At 32.4% G+C, this 25,484-nt stretch overlaps 1 protein-coding gene across 1 annotated transcript in view; it reads left to right on the top strand.

The window, feature by feature from the left end:
* Positions 1 to 2,084: 2,084 nt before the first annotated feature.
* LOC112683244 overlaps positions 2,085 to 25,484 on the top strand; it is a 102,950-nt gene continuing 79,550 nt past the window's right edge. Inside the window, exons 1-2 of the mRNA XM_025554162.1 lie at positions 2,085 to 2,305; positions 13,888 to 14,001. Of these exons, the coding sequence (XP_025409947.1) occupies positions 13,956 to 14,001 (46 nt within the window). The 5' untranslated portion in view covers positions 2,085 to 2,305; positions 13,888 to 13,955. The remainder of the gene's footprint in view (positions 2,306 to 13,887; positions 14,002 to 25,484) is intronic.

Here is a 25,484-nt window from a genome sequence, read left to right on the forward strand (position 1 = left end):
AGTAGATTAATATTAAAAAAAAAAAAAGATTAACAAATTTTAAAATTAAAGATCTATAGAGGGGTCCTCATTGGCTGTCAACGCCTAATAGGCTCATTTTTCATATAGTTGCTCGAATATAAAGAGACATAAAAAGGAATACTAGAACGGTTTTGACGGGGAGGGATCTTGAAATTGAGTAAGGATAATAAATCAGATGAATCGACTTGACCAAACAACAGTCCTTTTAGAAATTTTACGAAAAGCATTCACCTGCGTCCAGCTAATGAAACAAGATCTAATTTAGCAGCGACAACTGAATAATCATGTGGAGGGTGTTCAATGCCTAATAAGAAACCAGCAAAACAAAGAAACCGGCGCTGAACTCTTTCAAGTTGGAGAGAGTCATTAGCAGTAAAAGGACTCCAAACAACTACGCCGTATTCTAATATAGGTTGTATTTAAGTACAACTAAGTAGTTTAAATGACGAATCTAGTTTAAAATCCCTAGCCAGCCTGTTGATAAATCCAAGAATTTTCAATGCCTTACAACATACCATGTCAATATGTGGTCGTGGATCAAGTGAGCTGGTAAGTTTGAAACCAAAATCAATAACAGATTCATTAGCACGCAAAATTTCAGAACCTAAAATATTATAGGAATTAATTATTGGTGAACGACTACGTGTGTAAGTTGAAATTTTACATTTAGATATATTTAAGGATAAGCCATAGAGTATAAGAGATAATAAATTTCAACTGGAACAAAAACTCACCGGGGGCCATCAGGACCAACGGACGGTAAGCTATGAAATGCAGATAGGCATCATCAACACTGATGGAAATATTATTAGGTAGATCGAATGTTGGAATATTTAAGTCATCGAGATTAAGTACAGACTGATCATTTAAGTACACAGATGAGAAGTAAGAGGCTAATAGATCAGCAGCTCCCTGTTTATCCGATGAGACAGATCCATTGAAGGATAACTGTTTAGGAATATCATTATCAGAGCAATTAGAATTAATGAACTTCCAGTAATTACAGGGATTCTTTTTTAATAATTGTTTTGCGCTTTTAGTATAGCTAGGCAAACATTTTTTTGACTCGTATTTAAATTTTGCACGAAGTAGAAAAAATGTTCTATAGTCACAAACATTAGAAGACGCTTTAAATTTAAGGTGTGCTTTCTTTTTTAAAAATAATATTTGTTTTAGCTCCTTGGATAACCAAGGATCAATATGTAGAATATTAAAATTGAAATATGTAGAATATGTAGAATTAATATGTAATGAGATAATTATTATTAAGTTCAAGTTAAAAGGGGGCTTACTAAGTGTATGGTGTCCTGGGGTCGGGTCCAATTGACCCTTAATCCGGGCTTGACCGCGCAAATACCTCATTACTGACTGTCAGTCAGCGACTGGACAGGTTTTTTTAACGGATGTGTACAATATTCGTCAACGCTCACAAGCGATCCACGTAAGCCTTATTGTAGCCGGGTGGTCGGGTGTTACTATGGAGTTTTATTGTTTCCCGAAGAAAACTTGCACGCAACAACGTTGTTGATAACACGCGTGACTTTCAGGTAACGTTCCTCCATGAGACAACCGGGTTCGATAATGGTTCGGTAAAGTAAACGGTGTACGTAAGTACATCAGATTCTTTTCAAAACCCGATTTCCATCTTTCATTGTCGTCGTTCGACACAGACCACTCGTTGTTGTCTCGTTCGTAAAGATATAAATAGCGAAATACGCGAACGCTCGACCGGCCGTCTTACTCCCGGGTTCGGGGGCGCGCGGGAAATTTCGCATTTGAATTTTTCATACGCGCGACATTATTGTTATTACATTTCCCCGATCTGGTGCGCAAGACGGTGTCCATCCATTTGCTCGTCGGTCTCAAATTGTTATTACGGCAGTTTTTTCCTTTGCATTTTTCTTTGTTTTTACCCTTAACACGAGGCGGGAACGCGCACGCACACGCACAGAGGAATGCGTAGGGACGAGCAAATACACTCGGATACACTCCGCTGTACTAGGGCCGGGCGCCAGTCGCGCATGCTCGCGCGCCCGTTCGACGGGACCATGTGCTCGCACTCCGCAAGTCCGCCCGTTCGCCAGTCTTAACGTAACGGTCGTGGCGAGAGTGGGTCGGTTGTCGCGTTCGCGGAAGCAATCGTAAACGTTGTCGGTATCCTTTTTTTTTTCTTTTTTTATTCGTTTATTTTATTTTTTTTGTCGGTGTCGTTCCGTTTCCGGTTTTCCTGGTGTGTACCCGGGCGACGAACACTGCGGTACATTCGATGGACGCATCGCACGAGGTTTGTTTGGAGATGAGGATATGTTCTCTTGGGTCGGTGGAAAGGGAGGGACAGAACCGGGTGCCGGGGGAATATTGTAGGAACGAATACCGTGGTCATTTAATATTGCACGTGCTTGTAACACGAAAAGTAAGAACATCGCAGTATAATTTATTTTTAAGTAATAAACGCAGCTTTCGGAAACGCAAACAAAGCTCCTATCTTGATGTCGTCACGTAGTGCAGGAGAAAAATATAGATACACAACATCTATGTCGTCCGATGAAACGATTGAATTAGACTTTTGTTCATCAATTTCAAACAAACGAACGAAATCGTTTAAAAGCCCCGTGCATCGGTGGATTTTAACGTTTTATCCGATTTTTGAATCATCCGTCCAAATGGCTTTTACCGAAAAAAGTGATGGGTGAGATAATCAAAAAATATCGAACGTTAAAAAGTTTGAGCGCGAATCCGAACGGTGCACAGATGCTCTTGACCGTAACTCGTGCGTATACGTGCAACCACGAGTAAATGGCCCGGAAGTGATTTTCGAGATTAGGTGCACTGCGGAAGAATAACGTTTGCGTGCGATTTTTTACTCTGCGAATCTCGTCGGCGATACAATGTGCCTACCCGCGGGTACGGTATATATATTTTTTTTAACGAACAAAGGACGACAACTGAAGTTTAGAGCCATTGAAACACGCAAGTGACGTTACTGTGTTTTCGGAACATTTTCGAGACGTCCGAGACGACGATTTTATTACGATTATTTTCATTATTACGTACGATTAGGCGTTCGGAATAAAAACCAAAGCTCGTAGTACTTCTACGTCTGTTGTCGACAACTTAGACCCCGTCCTCGAGAAAAGGATGGCGTTTCTGCGACACGATTCTATCGTATATCTCTCCGATCACTTTTCGCTCGGTTCGTGGTGAAAAAGCCCGGTGTACTTGTATCACGATAAATCGATCCGGTGCATCGGTGTGCCAGCAACGAAGTCTCGCGGGTAGACCGTTCGACCGAGAACCCGTAAATCTTGTCGGGTACGACTTTTCGAGTGCTCCGGCGATCTCGAACGCGATTGACACCCCGAGATGTATATATTTGTTTAGTAACCGTGCACCAGGATCGATTTCCATACGAGAGCAAACGGCGTGGAAACGGACGTCGTTCCGCATTCGTATATAATGTAACGGGAGATAACGTCTCACCATCACCGTGATACTCGATACATGTATATTGTATTAGTATAATATTATGATTCGATTTAAACGGAAATCCATTTTATTCTTCTTCGTTTGTTTTTTTTTTCTGCAATAATCCTTTGCTCCGCGCTGCTCGTTCAGAATACTTTTGCTCCGGGAATCCCTGAATCTTGGTAACCATTGTTAAAACGCCGAGCTTCTAAAAACTTATTTTAATAAGTAAAAACTTATCATAGTTTTTCCAGCGGAGCAACTCGATTATGTTCAATCTGATTCTAACATAATATCAATAAAAACACAGTCAATTGACGGTATTCCCTTTGGATATTATATTATTTAATAATTTTCGGATCCTGTGTGTTCCGAATACTACAACTTCGTTTGGGATTCACTTCACTTTTTTTTTTAAATCCGATACTGCACTCTTCGCGTACATTATTGCGTTTCACGTGCATTTGGGTATTTTCAACGAATCGGTTTACGAATAACAATTCATTAATAATCACTTTCACCAAAGCGAAGTGGTTTATGCACACCACTGATATTGCATCACAAAATAAGCAGTATTGTTGTAACGGTTCTGAGAAGGTTTTGTGCCTTTGATAATGGCATCGAGCGAGAACATTTTGTGAATTTTACGGGGAACGCGTAACTTTTTTTATTCAAATCGGACATTTTAAACTCATCAGCTCTCATATCCTATACCATTGCAATTATCCATAAACATTATGCATCGTTTGACCGTTGTTAACAGTTATGTTTTCCATGAAAGTATTTTGCCAGAAATGTAACACATGTTATATATTTCATAGTGATAACAATGCATTAAATTGTTTATAAGTGCATCAATATATTAATTTTATTTATTTTATTGATGAATATTTTAACGTCAAAAATCCATATCGTCGCTTTTAATTAAAATTGAATGAGTTGATTAAAAATTACGAAAGTTACTTACTGATTCTTCATCGTCATGATATTTAATAATTATAAAAATAATAATAGATGGTTTTCAACATCTATACATTTTTTTAAAAGATTTTCTCTCGTATTTCATTACTGTGATAATCTTAAAATAATTAAGAATAAAATACGTGTTATTATTTTTATATTAAATTTACTTCTTATCAAATAGTAAAAAGTTGCATTGAAATAGAAATTTATAATACGAATTCACATTTCTTTTTTTAATAATTTGCAATGATAAAAATGTCTTCAGTAAAATTTTTTAAAAAACAAAAATTACTGAACAATATTTGATCGAAACTTATAATTGTTTTCGAAACAGTTTATTGGATTTCATAATGACCAAGATACATTTAAAAATAATAATTACATTATTTTGTCCAGAATTTCCTAAAATTGAGTGTTTAATATATAATTATTTCACTCCTTAACAGATTTGGTTCACTCAATTCCGTGATAATCAAATTTATTTGAATATGTAAAATGGTATCTTGTATAATATAGTATTCATAATTTACATTATGTGGAAAACTTCAAATATCTCAGAAAACATATAATTTGGTGATTTGATGTTTCAAAATTAAGTTTGTCAAGTATTATTGTCATAGTTATTAAGTTGAATAAAATAAATAAATAACATCCTATAATAAAATGTGGATGTTTCAAAACTAATAAGCCGTTCGTTATTTCATGATAAGCGTATTATACCCATATAAGTATATTATTTTATGGTATAACATTTGAAACAGTTAATATGAACGTTATTAGTATAAATATAAATGTTGAAATATGAGTTAACAAAAGTATTAAATAATATTTGCAATTGACTGATCACCTACATCGGTATGGATGGACATATGACATCAGGAAGGGCTATAACTTTTTATAATGTAATTAAAATAATTTCTCTGTTTATTTTTACGCATATACGTGAGCAATTAAAATGTAAAATTGATACGTGGTAGTAATTACGTAAAATCGAATAAAATTTTATCGAAAGTTATTTGTTTCATTTTAATCACTCGATATTTGAAGAACATTTGATAAATCATTGTTTTAAATGCAATAAAAAAATAAAAATAAAAGATTGCTAATATAATTCATGCAAAATAAAGTATTAGTTAGTATCAGCGAAGTAAATTGTTATGCAGTAAACACTCCACCATTAATGTTGAAAGTATTTTCGCTACGTAATGGTATAAAACAGTAGGTTTATATTTATTTTAAATATAGTTAAATTTTATCTAGTATTTTTTACGGTCGGTTTATATATTTTATCCTCATATTAAAGTGACAATTACTAAGACGTATTTACAAGGAATGAAGTAAGGAACAAAAAACATGTGTATTTGCATGTATCAATAAATATTTGAACTGATGAAAATTATAGCTTTAAGGAAAAAAAAGTGTACACCTCGAATGGGAATGATGAAAAAAATATTCAATGAATGCGTACTAGAATAAAGCAAACGAATCTGTTGTTCATATAAGTTAAAAATTAAAATTTTGATAAATTTGTACAGACCATAATAATGTTGAACACTGTAGTATTTATGTTTCTCCAAGTCCATAATATAGTGTGCATAAACAATAGTGGAATACTTCGAAAACAGTATCGTTCCATTATTTATCGCCCTTAAATATGGTCAGTGTTTATAAACAGAATTATTTTGTAAAGGGATTTGTTTAAAGTGTTTTTTATTACGGAAATATATTGTAGTTTTTATACATACTCACAGCGATTCGTAGAAAAAAGTTTAATAAAGGCCATGTGTGTGTGTGCACGCGCGCGTATGTAATTCTGGTCAATGTGAAATGTGAATGTTCGTAACGGCAGCACAGAGCTATATACCGAACAAAAGAAAATAGACCCTATATGACGAGAGAAAAAAAACCAAATAACGAAAAATAAACAGAATAAAAATAACGCGAATCGCATAAATGAAAACAAAAAAAATAAAAACGCTAATTGATCGAGAATCCTTTCAGTGTTTTTAACAGGTAATGAGCTGATAGAATAGAAGAAATATGTCCATGGACCATTAACATTTTCCGCAACTCGGGATCGGTAGAATAATGATTTATCCAAATAGTGCTTTAACAAATTCATAAAAACGAGCCTGCAGAATAAACATTAAAAAATCGCAAGTCTGATTTTTAAACTTCACTACAACATAGCGATCTCGGATATGTACAAAAGTTTATTCCTACGGTAGGAATGCTTTGGGGAATTAATTCTCAAACCTATGTATTATATTTTGTTGAACACGAATTCACTCTCAACGTTACGCGTGCAGCCAGTAAATGTTCTTTTTCAACTATAAATTTTTATTAGAAACAACATAACTAATTTTTTTTTTTTTTTTACTATCGTAAACGCCTGTTTCTATCGAATTGCATGCGAACGATTACAGCGAAGTCTAGTGGCTGCATCCATGTAGGTGCTATCAAGTTTTACTAGAGGATGATGAATCGGCATATTATTCTAAAATTAATTGTTTCATACTTTACTTTCCGATAATGTATTTTTGCGCCAGTTGCTAATGTAAAAACTAGCACCGGCTCTATTGTTTCAAACGGCAAATCGTAAAGCTGTAATTGTTTATCCTAAGACGGATGACTTTCCCAAACCAACTGATATACACAATGCAGGTACATCGATAACATCAGACCAACAGTTATTTATTAGTCGTCATTTATTTAACGTTTGAGCAGGATATTGGTATATTAAAGGGTGTACATTGCGTATCTCGCTTCATTAAATTGACATTATCGGAATCATTGTGCGTATACTTAAAATTACGTATACTTAATATGTCTTATGGGTATTTCTTTTTAATGAAAAACAAAAACACTCGATTGACAGTAAAAATTAATTCCAATAAGTGAAAATCCAATAGGAAAACAAATAGAGATAAAAATCAACGGAGCCGTGTTCTGTGTGACTGATCATTCGCCGGTAAATTACCCTTGGATTACACCCCCTCGCGATGACGTCATTTTTATGAACATAAACAATGATTCCGAATTTTTGCAGGGGTTATACAGAGTGTTTAATAATAAAACACAAAACAAAACGTAATAGATTTAGATTTCGATTTAACGTACGATGTATGTAATATACACGGTTATACGTGATGTACGTTTTCAAACATTTCTGTTGCTACCCTACATGGTAAGCTTTTCGATGGTTTTCGGTGTTCTTCGAAAGTTTTAATAATTTTATTGATTGAATTTAGATTGGTGTCGAATCCGTGGCTCATAACGAGCAACTATTATTATTTCCACGATTTTTATTTCATATACACGTTTTGTAAACTCCAATATTTATTTTTCTTAATCTGGTTTGTGTGCCTCCTGACAAATAAATATAATATTTCCCGATAAAGGTATGTAGAAATTGAATCGGATCTGTATTATGCACAGAAATTACAGTAAAATTAATAACATTACGATACGATGGGATGTTATTATAAAAAAAGTGAACGCTATAAGTAAATATTATAAGGAAATATTTTTATAATAAAAGTTTACTCATAAAATGGATCATACTTTTTATTTAATTGATTATATTATAATAATCTTACTTCAGAATACTTCACTAACCGTTCAAAATAACTTTATAGTAGATGCAATGACCTTTTTTTTTTTTTGAAATTAATATAGTATTATTAAAAATGTATGAACAGTGACGAAAATCATGCGCACGCACGTATTATGGTCATTGGTAAATATGATTATACTGTATTGTATAGCCGATTACAATGAAATCGAAACCGAATTTAAAATAATAATAAAATAAATTATAGATTATAACATTTTGCACATTACGTTTTTGAAATATTAAAGCGATCGTTACGAATAATATGGACGTGGACACTCGAAAACGTGATGCACAACTATTATACTGTTATGCAAACGTACAATATTATCAATGAAAAATGAAGTACTTTTTAATTAAAATTTATCTACGGTGATACTTTGATTTTAATAGCAAATTACCATGACTACGATACATAATTATATACTGACAACTAAGATTCATTTATATATTTTTTTTAATCACTCGTTCATATTATGTGCTTTAATCAAAAACATATTTTTTATTTTGTTATACTTTACGATTCGTATACCATACTATACATGCCATACTTGATTTTTTCCTTGCACGAAGATGTATTATTTTATTGTATTTACAAACTATTTCAGTTTAATTACCGTTCGTATACAAGTGTACGAATGATTTTCTATTAAAACTATGCAATGACTATAAATTATTCTTCATGATTTTGCATCAAGCTACTTTAAATTATTATAACAGATCAACAGTGTTTTAGTACCTATCTAATATCGCTCTGCATAGACTACAAACATAATTGATAATAAAAAATGATAGGAAATGTAATTCATTTTTATGTCAGCCAATGGTCTGAAACTTAAAATTCGTTCGGGATTTTGGATTTCATAATGATAATATTATAAAATATCGTGTCGGTACAAATTAATATTAATAACTATATATATATTTTTTTTTTTGGCTTATTCTAGGCCATGCTAACCTATATTACTATATCTCGTTGTGCTTCTCTATCCACTGCTCTTGTTTCTCCATTCTTAAATCCTAGGAGTTTCAAATCTTCTTTGACATGGCCATTCCACCGTGTCTTGGTTGTCCTATTAGTCTTTTTCGATTTGGTCTATCCTTTGCTTTCCATATTTGTCCTGCTCAGCTTAGTCTTTGGCTTTTTAGAATACCTACTATGTCGGTTTCGTCATACAGTTCTTTTAATTCTGCGTTCGTTATTCTTTCGTATTCATTGTTTTCCGTATTATTTTTAGGACTGAAGATTCTCTCAAAAATCATTAGCTTTTTCTCGTCTGTCTTTGCTGAAACCCATGCCCCACGTGCATATAACACAATAGATTTGACTAGAGTTTTGTATAGTCTAATTTTTGTTTTTCTTGAAAGTAATTTTGACTTGAACAGTGGTACCATGGATAAATAGCATTTATTCTCTATTATGTGTGCTATACTTTGTGTACTATACCAAATTTCATTTAACTTCCCTGTTTTTTATATCAATTGTAATGCTTTTGTTAATCTTTTTTTGTACTATCCTTTCATTGAATGGTTTTTTAGGGCTTCTGTGTTCAATATTTTGGGCAGTGCTGTTTGTTTTTTCTATCCACTGAAAGTCTGATTTTGATAAATGAAAATGAGAAAATGGTCCGATATTGCATTACTTCCTCTCAATCTCCGAACGTCTGTGATCCATCTCATAGTTTTTTTTTCCATTGTAACATGGTCTATTTAATTTCTTGTCTGCCCAGATGATGACATCCACGTTTGTGTATGTTTTTATATGGGAATGTTTTCCTGTTCATTATCATGTTCTTTGTCAAAGCAAAATTAATTTAATTAGCCTAGTACCATTATCACTTGTCTTTTCATGCAGACTATATTCTGCAACCGTTGGCCTGTATATTAGTTCTTGTTCTACTTTTGCATTGAAATCCTTTACTAGGAATTTTACTTTATTGATATAAGGTCAAACACTGTATCTAATCTATCATAGAATATATTATTTACCTCATAGTCCTTATCTTTAGTTGATGCGTAGCACTTAACAATGACTATATGGGCCCATTTGGATTATATTTCCATACAACATATCCTATCATTAATTGACTCAAATTTTTTAACTTCTTTTAGCAGTATCCGGTCATTTTTCAATAAATCCAACTACGTTATGGTATTCTGTTACGCCACTATGGAAAAGGGTCTAATCTCCAGTCCTTAAATTTTCATTTTCTGTTCACCTTGTTCCTTGCATCGCTACTATATCCAGCCGGTATCGTTCAAGCTCCGATATCACTGTCGTCAAGTGTCCAGTCCTATATAATGATCGCTCGTTCCATATTCCAATTAAAAAATCTTTTAGCTACACTTTCATCTGCGGCATATTTGGTCGATTCGTAACCAGTTTTTTTTTTCCATGAAGGGTGGTTAGCCGTATGATAAACCTCATTAATGGAGAATCCACCATAACTAAGGTAACCGCGGAGTCATAATGCCCGTAAATACTAAGAGTCCCCTTGCGGGGAATGTATATATAATAAACAAATTATAAGGGAAGCATTTTGAGCTCAAAAATAAATTGATTGGCGTGTTTTATATATATTTATTCCTACGACGTAATAAAAAAACTGTACTTAAGAGGAAATGATTTAAAGGCATCATAAACGCGTTGAACGTTAAAAGCCTTTTAGTCAAATATAATAATTTGACGATGAAATTCCTTGTCTTAAAATATTATAGCTTTTAACTCAAGGTGACGGACATTTTAGTCAATAAAAGAGAAAATAGATAAAGCTTCGATATATATCATCGCGGTTGATGGTTGGAAATTTGGACAATTTTTTCGTAAAAATCCGTCTGCTCAAACACAGTTTTAAACACATTTTAAATTATTTTACATCATATCCAAACACTCTGTTCGTTCGTTTGATCTTCAGTGTTATTTTCTTCACTAATTTTGACTATAATTTTTGGCTATTTAAAAATAAGTTAAGAAAACTAGACATCCAATCGTCGTAATGTGATCATCCGTTAGTTACCAGTATATAGTTCAATTAGGTTGTTGATTGATGAAATTAGGATATACCGAATAAATAATTAATCTTTCCATAATGAATAACTACATTTGATAAATTTAAAGTAAATTGATATTATTCAGTGCAAGTAAAAATCAAAAATTAATATTTCTAATGTGCACTCATACTAGCTAATATTATTAAAATAAGTACTAAAATGTTTACCTTTTATTTATAGATGATTAAGACGTTTAATTTATTTAGGATTCTACACTTAATATAATGATATACAAATGATCATATTATTTTTGAATCGTATACGGAATTACGGTTTATTCTTTGATATGCGCATTCTTTGATAACCGGAAATTTAAGAAGCTCGAAGAGTGGATTTTTCTAATTTGTTAAATCAAGGTCACTCGTCGGAAGTTTTGAAAAAGCCAAGTCGATATTTCCAAACACGCTATCACCGCCCAGTCGTACAGGTTTATAATCGCATTTAATGATCACTTAAGGCGAGTTAAACGCGTGAAACGCAACTTAAACATTACCCATCCTAAGTACACCTATTATACATAAGTATATACATATAAATGTGTGCGCGTATATTCGTGTTTAAACAGCTACGCTTGGGTTCATTCGGAGTTGTCCATCGATCTACGTCGTCATCGTTGTAGTTGTCTTATGGCACGGGACGCGAAAATACGGGGTCGTGTACGCTCAACAAGTAGCACGGAGATATGTTGATACATGCATAATTGACAAACAGTTTGTTGATACGGTGTAACGTTCCTATTGCGGGACCGAGGGAATGGTGGGGGTTGGGTTTACAGGAATACCTCAACATATCGCTGAGTTTAAAATATCCCTCCTCAAGCCGAAACGGTTTGGAATTTAAATAGTTTTGAGATTTAATTAGAAGATTATTATATGAAAATATAAGTATAAATGTCTATCCATGAGTAAAAAATTAAAAAAAAAAACATCTAAAATCAAAAGAATGCAAAATCAAAAATATAAACGAAAATATTCAAGTCATTTTTTGGATGAATTTTAGATGGGAAAATTTTGAATTCAATGTTCCCTGTGAACAACATCCTCGTCAAAACTGACATTAATGTACTTGTATAGTAATTGGAAAAAAAAATTATTACACACAGAAATATTTTTTAGGCTCAGTACAATTTATTTTATTTACACTAATCAAAATTTAACGGATCATTAGATTTATGTGCTATCCATCGAAATATACATTAAAAATTGTTGTTGAATATGTTTAAAAAACCTATATTTAATATTTTATTAACTCGAAGAAAAATGTTTAAGTTCTTGGCTCACCAAGGAATGTTTTTTTCTTACGACCCTCTGTGGAAAAAAAAGGTTGATTACTGTTGGTTTAGTCGTCTGGTTCGTTGGTTAATAAAAACGCATTCCCTATAGCGTCAATACGTAATAATATGCAGGTTTATTTTACCGCATCGGTGAGCACTGCGACGTGTGAACGATGATGAAAAATCGGTTATGTGGATCGAACTGTTTGAAATACGTATATTACGCTCAACAAAATTCGTACCGAGACCAGTATTGAGCGCGAGTTGGTACGCTTAATACGCATTTTGTTTCATCGTGAACTATCTTTAGTTTGAAATTATTATGATATATATACATGAAACGAGTGTGGAATAATGAAATTAGATTTACCGGAAATAATTGATAATAATTGATTTCGAGCAAAGCGATGAAACCATGTTGCAAGTTTTTACTATTATGTTTTTTTCTCTCTGTGAACGACTTTTCGAGTTGTCGAAATGCAGCAAAAATGTTATGAATTTTTAATATAGAACTTAAAGCCATTCTTGATTTTTTCAAGAACTGTTTTGAGTGCATGGAAAAAAAGAATTAATGGGAAATTCTAACCAGATCGGAATTTAGTTCCGCGATATCGTGTACATTACATTTCTTCGATGAAATTAATAATTTTTTATTAAGTACATTAATATGTATTTTTAAAATCTCATTTGTACTTCATTCATTGCAAATATTTTACTTGCGGTATTAAGAAATCGATTTCTATTTTTTATTGAGTTTTATATTTTCATTAATAAGATAAAATTGATTTTACTTATACATATGGATAATTATAAATTATTATTATTATTATTATAGTTTTTGGACTTCTTTAATTAGTATACCCACAATAAAAGTTTCATAGTTTTTTATCGGATTTAAAAAAAAAAAAACTTAAAAATATAAACAATTCAACTATTAAACAATGTTAAATTTTGTACAGAAATCGTTTATATTTATTTGGGTAAAACCAGTATAAAGCGTTTTGTATTTCGAAGATATAAGCTTCTAATTCCTAGTATTGAAATTTCAATGGTCTTGCCAAGAAATGTTTTCTCTCTTTTTATATTATTTATAAAAAGGTTTGAAATACTCCTTTACTGACCATTTTCTCAAATATTTAATACCATATGGAGATATTCAATATTCATTTTCCAACTTACACCGTTGCATAGCTCTATTGATTTCAAATTCATATAAATAAATAAATGGGACTTGGAAACGGAATAACGTTTGAAATAAGTAGTATATTTTTATATGCTCGATCGAATTTTACGATCACATTTTGAATAATCATGCGGGTAGCACCACATGATATTTAAAAAATTTTGTCGATCTGCTCCAGTATTCAGCAGCTAAAAAAATTGTAATACAAATAAGATTGCTTTTTATCTATTGGTATATTTTCTCGAAACTATGTAAAAAAAAAAAAAAAAATCAAAGATTACTGAAGAAATCTATAATTGATTGTGTTTTATTTTTCAGGATATCCGTTGAATATAAACCGTCGAAACACTACAATCAATCTTGGATAATTCAGATTGCAATAAAACATGTGGTTTGACCTGTTTTTAATAACATCATTTTACACTTGGTCATGTAAGTAATAATATTTGTACATATTATAAATAATTGTCTTGTAATTATTATAAGTGAGAAATATTTAAAATATATTTGCGTTTGATATTAGCACCAGATATTAAATTATTTATTTTATAATAAATTATTTATTGTGTATATGTTGGTTTAGTTTCTTAAATGAAAAAAAAAAAATAAAAAAATGACAAGGTCTTACATTTATGTCTTTAAAATATTTATATATAATTATATCAATTGAATAAAATAGAGTTAAGGGAATGGAAGTTTTGAATTTAATATTTATAATAATAATTATTCAGATATCACTAAAATATTGTCTTGGATTAAAATGAAGTAAATAAAAATTAAAAATTATTTTCTGGTTAATAAATTAATAACTATTCACGCTCAAAAAATAGACATCATGGCCGTATTCAGGAAACACATTTTTAGATATAACTGCCTAATATCAAAAGTATATTGCTTGGGATCAATGATTTGATTGATTATTTTTTGACCAGTCAGTTGAAAGAATACAAATACTCAAATCTTTAACCAGAATAAATATTCAGAACTGTATAATGCGATTGATCTGTGATGTCAGGATGAATTTAGTTTAATCTAAAGTAAACTGTGTATTCTGGTAATTTGACTTGAAAAATTAATTTTTTTTTAATCATATTAAAAAATATGATATTCATAGATAATATAAATTAAATTAAAAAAAAAAAAAAAAAAAACAAAAACAAAAAAACAATAAATCAAGATTATTGGAAAATAACATTTAATTAAGTAAAAACAAATTATTAATGTACTAGTATTAGCACATAATAACACAATTAATAGAACATTTATAAGAAAAGTAACTTTAACAACCTACATGTTAGGTAAAAATATAAAAAACATGCAAAGAATTTGTTCTATCAAAATACTTTGTTATTTTTCATTCAGTCTAATGATTTTATTTATATTTTGAAAACCAAAAATAATATATTTGAATGGTTACGAGGAAAGATGATAATAGCCAAAAAAGAAAAAAAATCTGAAATTTATATCATCTTACCTTTTTATTTTTTAAATATATATATATATATATATACATAATATATCACATATATATACATCACATACATGTATATCATGTGTTATACATATATATATATATTTTTATTTTATTAATTTTATCAGCAATTAGTTGTATTATCACAATTAATTTTTTTGAATTCTTTTTTACTTTATCTCTTAAGTTTTTGAGTTCTGAAACTTTAAAACTACAATACTAAATTGTTTAGGAATATTGACTTTCATATTTTTTCTTAGTGGTTCTTTATTTACTAAAATCATGTATTTAGAATGTTAATTATTTAATCAAATATCAATTATTTAATATAACACTATAATATTAGTATTTTTTCTAATAATATTTCACAGGTGAAACTAGATATTTAAATATAAGTCTATGCCAAAAGTTTCAAATCAAATGTTAAATTTAAGGAAAATATGGTGAATATAAAGTTTATATTATGTAAACTATATTATTTATAATATAAACATTATCAATAAGACGAAATATTATAGTGATTGTCACTTCTTCAAGGTTACCCAAATTTCAAAAATGCTTTTTATTTTTTGCAAAAATTATTTTTGGATACTTATTATTATTGAAAATGATAGAAGATGAATTAATTCTTCGTATTAATGTAATTCTATAAAAAATGTTTAATGCTATATTAAATTAAATCTATTTATTATTAAAATATGAGCTTATTTGAATCCAGCCATAGTATTATATTCTAATTATCAGTATTACTTAGTCAAACTTGAATTTGCAAATATTATTAAATTTACTTACTTATTAAGTTTTTGTACCCGGCAGAGATGGATAATTTACCTAGTATATATAATACATAGCTTTCGTGTAATTTTTGTATACATTTCAACTCTGTCATTAAGCTAGGTCCAGGTCGATGTAGTTTACACATAATGAATTTGCACTTAGTCGAAACTTCTCATTTCATAATTAAAGTTTCAACATATTTCTCCTATTTCATAGACATAATAATGTGTCCCTCGAAGCAATTATTTAACCCGTCGCCTTAATTGACTCATATGGACTGTACGTACATCGAACTACAAATATTCCAAAACATTTCTGATACTAAACCACATTTACCCCATGAACAAACATAAACGCTGCAATGATATAATTCATTTTGTCACTACTCGTAAGTTATGTATGCAAGACTCTGATAAATAACGAGTACTATAATAATCTAAAAATATTGCTGCTGAATTATTCAAACATAATAATATTATTATACTGCACGTACCTATTATAAATCATATGAATAATGGAATAAAATATTTGTGTATGATATTTTATTAAAACAAAATATAATATTTGTTTTAACTAGACCACTGAAATAATACCTACATAATAGGTGTGATAATACAAGTTAATATTTTTTGTTTTCTCGAAAACCTTGTCCAAATTAACGCGTGTGTAAATAATTGCATTTTATTGCGAATTGCGATCAGTTTTTTCTCACTACAATGGTTTTCAATAGCAACCCCTAAAACGGGGTTTATCTAATTTAAAATATCTTTAGAATTCTTTATACCTATAGTTCTGATATCATAAAACTTATGAAGGAAGGTCCACTGTAATACCCCGATGGAATGGTATCTCTGATATCCATTCCATTGGGATATTAATTTTTATTACAATTTTTTTTTGTCTTAGTTCATTTTTTAATAAGAGGGGTCACGTTTAAGACTTAGTGTCAAATTTTTATTTTCATCAATTAACTAACTCGGAAAAATTACTTTCGAGTTTTTTATTTCTATAAAATTATATTATTTACAAGCTGTGCTATAAGAGTTATTATATTTCTATAAATCGCAATCAAAAATCCAGTTATTGGCTTCATGATTACAGTAAGTTTAAGTTTATAAGAAAGGTTACGTATACACCCGCTAATAATATTGACCAATTTAATAAATTAAATTAAATAATAAATTTACGACAAAAATACTCATTAGTACGATAATATAACACCGTTAACTGTAATTGTATAAATATTCAAATAAATAACATGCAAATAGTGTAGCCATATAAATTTCTCAGTATAAGATGGTCTATACATTTGTTACAAACCTAATTTATACTGATTTATTAACTAGCCAGTTATATTCCGGGTACGCTTACTCTCTAGTATTAAATTGTATATTCATTAATTAGCAAGTCGAAATTTCGATTTTCGTTACGACATTTATTGAAAATTTCATATTAAATTGTACTACAACTTGTTTCCATTGTAATTGTATAGAAATAAAATATTCAAAAGTAATTTTTCCCAGTCGGTTAATGGACAAAAATACAAATTTGACTTTATGTATTTAACATTTTATCTCAGGTGCTAAAATGTAAAAAAAAATTATAATATCGACAGATATTTTCATCGGTATATCACGGTGGGCAACTCGGTACATCGGTACGTTTATAAAACGTATGCTTTTTAACGGCGTGCGAACATTTCCGAAATGATGTATTTTATTGACGAAACAAATGTTACTCCGATGTGAGATAAAACTCGTGTACAATGTAGAAGCATTTGATGATATTGGATTGGATGATTTTACCGGATACCTGCCTACAGTGCTGCAATAACGTCTGAAGTACAATTTTCGGTTTAAATCGGTTTCAGCAACATGATAGTAGTATATGGCATACCATCACACGCGGCACGAAAATAACACCGTAATAAGGTTTAAAGTTCATATTTTAGAATTTTATAGAGCATAACTCCCGTGTGGTAAAAACGACGTCGCCATTGATCACCGAAATACGTTGTTGCGTGCAGTGAAGGTAGCCTGGGCTTCAGTGGTGAGATCAATATAAGTTATTGTTCTCGAAACAAATGAAGTGTAAGCTTCGAATACAATATTTACGAGTAGGTATGTTTGTGTGTGTGTGTGCATCGAAATAACGGTAAAACAAAGATGGCCAATTGGAAAAAGACTACATGATTTTTTCTAAAGGTATGTATTGTTTAGTAGTAGTGCAGGGAAAGCTCACAAATCGTAACGAATGGGCATGGCGCGCCGAATCACCACTGGCTTGTTGTGTTTCCTGAGACAATTTAGTTGAGATTCTTGAAGGAGTGAAGGATTTTTACCGACCGTGTCCCGGCAACTGTTTGACAAAAATATTACCTGCAATACACTTGAGGGTCGCCGCTCTGTGTTTTCAGAAATCCAATGGATTTCGTCGTTTTTCCTCTACATGTAATACAAATATAGTTGTAGTACATATATATTCCGTTTCTTATATTTTTGTCAGCGAAGAAAACGAAGTATGTGTACAAACACATGGTTGTAAGTGGCGTATTCTTTCGAATAAAACATATCTTGTATATATATTAAATTGTTAAAATAATACGCGTTATTACGCGTGATATAGAAATAAAGTATCACATGTTTTATTAGATGATAAATACATATATATTTTACGGGGTGGATTAAGGTTTTATGAAAATATTTTTCAATTCGATTTTATTACCGGTAAGTAAAATAAAAATATTCTGACTTCACATCCAATTTTCAACGCGAAGGAAACATACACATTACCCAAACTTTTTTCACCGGTTATGGGTACATTATATTAACAGCGTTAATATAATATTTTATCGTTTCACCTGTCTATCCCGCTTACGAACAGATCTTATACAATAGGCGTACATTTTTTAACGTGTTCGTCCGGGATCGGGGTTGCTACGAAATCAAAAATTCCTCGTTTTCAATAGTCGTTTTAAACGTAGTAATATGTATATATTTTTTTCGTTTTCTTCTTTTTTACGACGGGCCATCCGGAACGAGACAAATAAATATATATATCTAATAGGCATCGAATAGAGAGAACTACTACTGAGTACTGTACGTTTCTTACGATACGTCTAGTGTATCAGTTACTGCTGGAGGGCGAGGAGATGTCATGTTGCGCATAGCACGACAATTAGTGAGACCGACGGAAAACATTCGTTTTCATTCCACGTACATTGGAAATTAAAGTAATTTAAAAAGAAACGGATTTTTGTAGGCAAAACATGTATTGTGCACGCGTTTCTTGTTGGAAAAAATGTGTTCGTTCAACCGTTTTGCTTACTGTTTGTTAAATAAAACATTAGTACGAATAATAGTGTTAATAATAATAGTAATAATAATAATAATAATAACAATAATGTTTATTGCGCGTCCCGTCCGACGATGAAGACAAAACGTCATGAATGTTATTTTAAAATCGAAGATAGCGCAGTGGAACAAAAACGACCGCGCGATGTTTAATCGTGGTTGTCTTCGGCTTATAATATTGTCGAACGAACAAAAGCACGATATATGTCTTCCGCAGTTTATTTCAAAGTCCGACAAAAGCCGTTCGAACGGATTTCCGGCAGTACACTCCCGATCACCGGTGTGTCGACCGGTGTTTTTCCCCTCCGATAGTAATTTTTTTTGCCAACGTATATTATATGGTTCGAGAAAAAATGCCATTAAAACACCGTGTGTGTACGTATGTGCTATCACGATGCCACAAGAAGTTTTTACCATCGCTCTATATTAAATTTTTTTCAAGATTTTCTACTCAGTATATACGTTAACGCGTTGCTTATACGTGTACGTGGGCTAAAAGGTGTACAGATAATCCGGTGTTACAGTCGTGTGCACCAGTGTTTTAACGTTTCTATTTTTTATCCAGGTTGAACACGCGTGATCTCTTCTAAAATCAGGGCCATTAAAAGGTCATAGGTAAAACTAAAAAGTATCTTTCATATTATATCCTGTCGCGGCGATCGTCAGTCAAATAATTTTCCATGCCATAAATTGACGTGTGAAAAATAAAAGTAGAAGTTATAATTTAAAAAAAAAAAATAAAAACTAAAGTTTCTTTCTTCAATATCGAATCGTGTATCATCCATCATAGTGAAGATTTCGGTTTTGTGTATATAACTGACTAATATTGCACAGGTTTGCGTGTGTGTGTTTGTACGTATACTCCAAGACGGCAGGAAACCGTAACTCGATTTGGACGACGACGGCGACGGAAAAAGCCCGTAACGTGTCTGTGAGAAACCCATTAAAAGTTACTATCAAGGTACAAATAATGCGTGCCGAGGCATTTGCACTCTATAACTGCTGTGGTTTTTTCACGGCACATAATGCATAATGTGCAAAATGGATGTTGACTTTGTGAATCATCCCTTGTGACGTGCTCGGCAGGGTTGAAAAAGAAACCCGAGTCCCTCACGCACTTTGCGACCGACTAATGATAGAGCGATGAGGGTACCAAAGTGGTGGAATAAAGGTACGCGGAACGGGATTATTTCCATTAATGTAACGCACAAGGTATTCGGTCAAAACTATTTTCGGATCCTTTGGTTTAAGTGGATAATATTATGAGCAGTATTGTACATGTGTGTATTTAGCGTTATGAAATTTAGTCATTACATAAATGTGACCTAACTATGTTTTTGACGGACACAATAAAACAAAAGTGTGGTTCGCGTTCCTTGGTTAAATTATACGATGGATGGTACTCGTAACACTTATCAGCACTAAGTGAGTATTCTTTAACCGAATAAATATTTTAGGTGAATGAGGAAAGGATAGAGCGAAAAAACATTTTAAATTAATCATTAATCTCATTTCGCTATTGTAATTTTACATTTTTTACGGATTATAGATATTATTTGTGATTTATTAAAAAAAAAAAAAATGTTATTTTCGATTATGAAAATGAATGCCTAAAAATATTTACTTTTTATCTAATACTTGGTAAATCAGAAGAGTGTTTGATCAAAATTTGAATCTTATAATCAAATTAGTCAGTCCTATCATTGTTTTTTTTTTTTTTTGGTATTTGGTTACTTCCGAACTGTTCCGGTCGATTTTTAATCTTATAAACGGCTGAACCTTATATCGATGTGAATCATATAAGCTGCATCATTCGTATAATAATATCACGGTACGTATAACACACCATCCGGATCGAAGTTGCGTTTTTGACTTTCCCGAACAGCAGTAGGTGCAGCACCTGGCTGGTAATTACCGAGGAAATGAATGCTTCCGTAGCTTACCGGATTAGGAAGAGTTCTTCGATTCTTTTAACGATACCCAGAATCACATGTGATAATTGTATACGGGTAGGCATTTTGAGTTTTGATTTAGAAAAACAACTATTAATCACGCGTTATCGTATTTTGCCGTTTTGAGACATTTACAATTGACCTCGCCGCAGACTAGGTCCTTGGCGAGAAGATGCAGTTCGAAAACGTTTAAGCGAAAACAGATAAAATGCTTATTTGCATAACGTACTATCAGTTATAGGCCAATGTGTTCGTGCACGGTTCTCGGCTCCTTATACCGTTGCGCTTTGAAAACCAATATGTATTGCACGGGCTAGAGATATGTAAGTAGGATTTAGTAAGATTTTTCCTAGTGGATTTATATCTAATTGATCTGCAAACCAAATTTACATATAATTAGGGTCAGTTATAACGTTGTCCAACCAAGATGAATAAAAAAAAAAGTAATAAAACGTTATGTCAATTACACTGCTAAGGATTTTGTGTTGTTACCATCGAAAGAAATGTTACGATCGAAAAAAACAAAACAACGCTGGGGGCGAAAACCATCTCGTCATAGCTCCCTCTCTCGCACGGCAAATACACCACCGAGTGACACCCGTACGCGTTCATCCCCGTGCCACGACTCATGTATTTATTTTGCCCCGGGACTTAGTGCGACAGGCGAAACCGATCTTTGAAACGTTTTCCGATGACCGATTCGAAAGCGCGCGCCGAGCCTGATCCGAGGACTTCGGTGCTTCGGTTCAAACCGTAACGCGCGGATCCTTTCACGAGACAAACGTCCTGCAGTCATTGCGGCGGTGCAAGAATCAAGACGCGTCGTAGCCGTAGTTAGTTTACCCGATAAACGCGATTCGTCTTCGGTCGCCCTGTCTAGCGCGTTGGTCCAGGTCCGGCGTTAGGAAGAGGCAAAACGGAGCATTAGTCCTGGGCCTCGCGCTTAAAATTTTCAATAGAAAATATTTTGCACGGAAATATCATAAAATAAAACGTGAAACGTGTGGATCGCCTGGCGAGTGCAATTTCTTGATAAATCCGTTGGCGTGTAATGAAAACCAATTGAAAAAACAACAATATTATATTTAAAACGTCATGTACTCACCAACGACGACCTGTACGGCACGCCGCACAGTATGGAAACATAGGAAATTTATTTTACCGCATATCTTAAATTCAATCAACCGATATCACGTTCAGCTGTCACCGAGTCTGATTACACGTCATCGCCTTTAATGGCGGCCTACAGCCTATTGTTACGGGTAAAATAAGTTTCGCTCAGGGCCTAGCAAAAAAGTAACGCCGGCCTCGCGTTGGACCGACGGGCAAGCGCGCGCCATGGGTGATCATTGCGCACTCCGGTCACCGCAGTTAGTACCCCAGAGGTGCTCGCGACAGTGTTATCCGGGTACGCGCGTTTGATGTATCGGTTCGAACGTTCGGTGTGAGTTGTCGCACTTGCGTTCATGGTGGTCACTGTAAAGCTGGTTACACACAACGCGATTTCGACGAAGCGTTTTAGAGCGTTTTAGACGCGGCATTCGAACGCCAAAACCAAAAAGGCATCAACATAATATGGTCATGTTCATACCAAGGAAAAAACCACATGTCCAAACGCGTCCGAACGCTTCGAAACGCGCAGGTTCAATTTTGAGTCACATGGTAACCACAGGGTAACCGCCGCACAACCACTCTTCTTAAAATAAATTAAATAACAAAAGTAATAAAAGCGTTGTACGATGTGTACGTTTAAATACCAAATGACAGTATTTTGGATAACGAGGTTAGGTTACACCGTGTCCCGCGTGTACGTTCCCGATAATATTTGTTTCAAAAACAAGTTGTTAACACGCGTACGCTAAAGTTTAAAACGCGTAGTGTATAACTAACTAACCTAACGCAAGCGTTTGGAATACCGCGTTTTTAAAACGCGTAGCATGTAACCGGATTAACGGTTACGGATTTATTATACGCGTACCACGTGCGAACCAGCCGCTATTTGTTGGCCGTATGCTTTTAACAATTTTTCGCAAAATCATTTTATCGCTCGAAACGCGTTCAGGCTTGTGCGGTACACACGTGTTTATAGTTTCTAACGTTTTACAACCGACAGCAGACGTAACGCGCAAGGGCGATGTTAAGGGTTACTGTCAACATAAATATTCTCCTGCCGCAGTCCGCGCGATGAAAAACAATTACATTTTTTACGACGAGTAAACAACAACCGCACGTGTGTTGTTATACTGTTATTGCTGTGTCATAATTTTTCTTTTTTTCGGCTTTCTACGTGTTGCCCGTGTCCATTACCACAGTAATCTGAAGACATCTCTCCTTCCCGTTCGTTAATTGTCACCTCCAACTTTTACACCCTTTCATAACATTTCCGTTTTGTGTTCGGTTTTCATCCTACGGCCGAACAAATCCGTAAACTTAGCCTAGTACTTCTAAAGACTCATACCTTTTTTGTTTCTCCGTACGGTTCTTCTAATCCTGGCCTCATTCAGAATGTATATTTTCGGTCCAAATATCCATCTAAAGATCCTCCATTTGAACGTTGCTACGTTTTTTTTCATCAATTTTTGTTGAAGCCCACGCACCACGTACATATTTCAATGAAGAAATTTGGATTTGACCGGTTAAATGTAATCGTTTGAGAATAGGGTTATTTGGACGCGAAAAAATAAAAATAATCACTTCTCAGAGTAGGTAAATTGATCAACATATCTGAGTAGTAAAATATTAAAATTTTTAAAACAAATCTAAAAAAAAATAATACATTATAGATATAACCCGTCGTGTGAATGTGGGGAGTCCAAGTAAACAATAAATCACATTTAGACGGTGTGTCCAAATATACTTTTCCATCAATGCCTGACTGGTATCCACAACATCACCCCCAAAACTATGAAATGGATGAAATTACTAAGCATAGACATATGATTTATAAATTATAACTTTTTTCACTTTTAATTTAAATAATGATTGTGACAATTTTTGTGATTATGACATGTATGGAACCAAATATCCCAAATCTACGCATATTATAATTTCTATTGACGGCCTCTCCAGCACGTTGTACATATTTTTAATTTAGCTTTCAACGAAAGATATTTTGACTTACATACGGTTATTATTTCAAAAAACCGTTTACTATTTGTTATTAACAATCTTCGTAAAATTAAAAACAATAAAATAATAATAATATCAACAATCTTAGTGTCTGTTGTTTTAAGCGTTTTCATCATACCTAATATAAATTTTAATTATATATTATCGTTTTGGTTTCATTTTTCGATGTTGTATAAAATATTATCGGAACATTTCTGAAAATATTCGGGGTGTGTGTGTGTGTGTGCTTTTAGGGGCGCACATGAGCACTACACGTGATAAGTATTGTATATATAGCACTTATAAAATATGTGTGAAATGCACTTATGGTTCCAATTACGTTAATGCTTCGATTTTTGTATTATTAATAACACAATCAAATATCTGTTTACTTGGTGTATGTGTACAGCACATGTTGAATATGCTACACCTGTGTGCTATTGCTATGGTTATAGAACGAAAAAGCATTATAACTCACCGATAATTTCAAAGTCTCGGGAAAAAACAAGAATATTGGTTTTACGAGATGATATAATGTCAAATTAGTATAGTGCTTTGTTTTAGCTACAACAATTCGGTGTTTCCGTATTGCTATATGAATCACTGAATTTGCAAATAATTATTATAACTTATCAGAAGTCTTTAGAACATGAAAACGGTGTAATTACAATATAAAACACATAAACTGTAAGGAAAAAATTATACATATTCTTAACGACTTTTATCGTTTACCTGTTCTAAGCTGGTATAATTACATTTTTTCAGTCGAACTATTAATTTCTGCAATCGAAAAATGCCTACATAAATGATTGAAATTTCATCATTATGATACATTGTACAAACATATTTTATGTAAAACGGAATACTTTTTTGAAATGTTTGATTTTAAAAATCCTAAAACCAATAACCAATATGACCAATTATTGACCTACTTTAAATACTGATAAATAATTAAATACAAATTTAATATTTTACTACAGCGTATCGACGTATTTTATATGATATTTTGCTATAGAGTCTGAAATTAAAAATTTAAGTACTGTTGATAAAAGAAAAAGAAAAAAGATAATAATAGTCGAAATAAAATGTATTGTTGGATTAGTAAAATTTCAGTTCCCCAAGTCAATATATAATTATAATAATTTTAAACGGACAAATGTTTTCAGAAATCAAACATTTACCGTTAATCTGAATAAAACGATCAATGAGAAGTCACCCTGTATAATATTTATTATTAAGTGTGTGGGTGTGTAG

This window comes from Sipha flava, unplaced genomic scaffold (assembly GCF_003268045.1).
Source record: "Sipha flava isolate LNK unplaced genomic scaffold, YSA_version1 222_pilon_pilon, whole genome shotgun sequence".
Classification (NCBI taxonomy): Eukaryota; Metazoa; Arthropoda; class Insecta; order Hemiptera; family Aphididae; genus Sipha; species Sipha flava.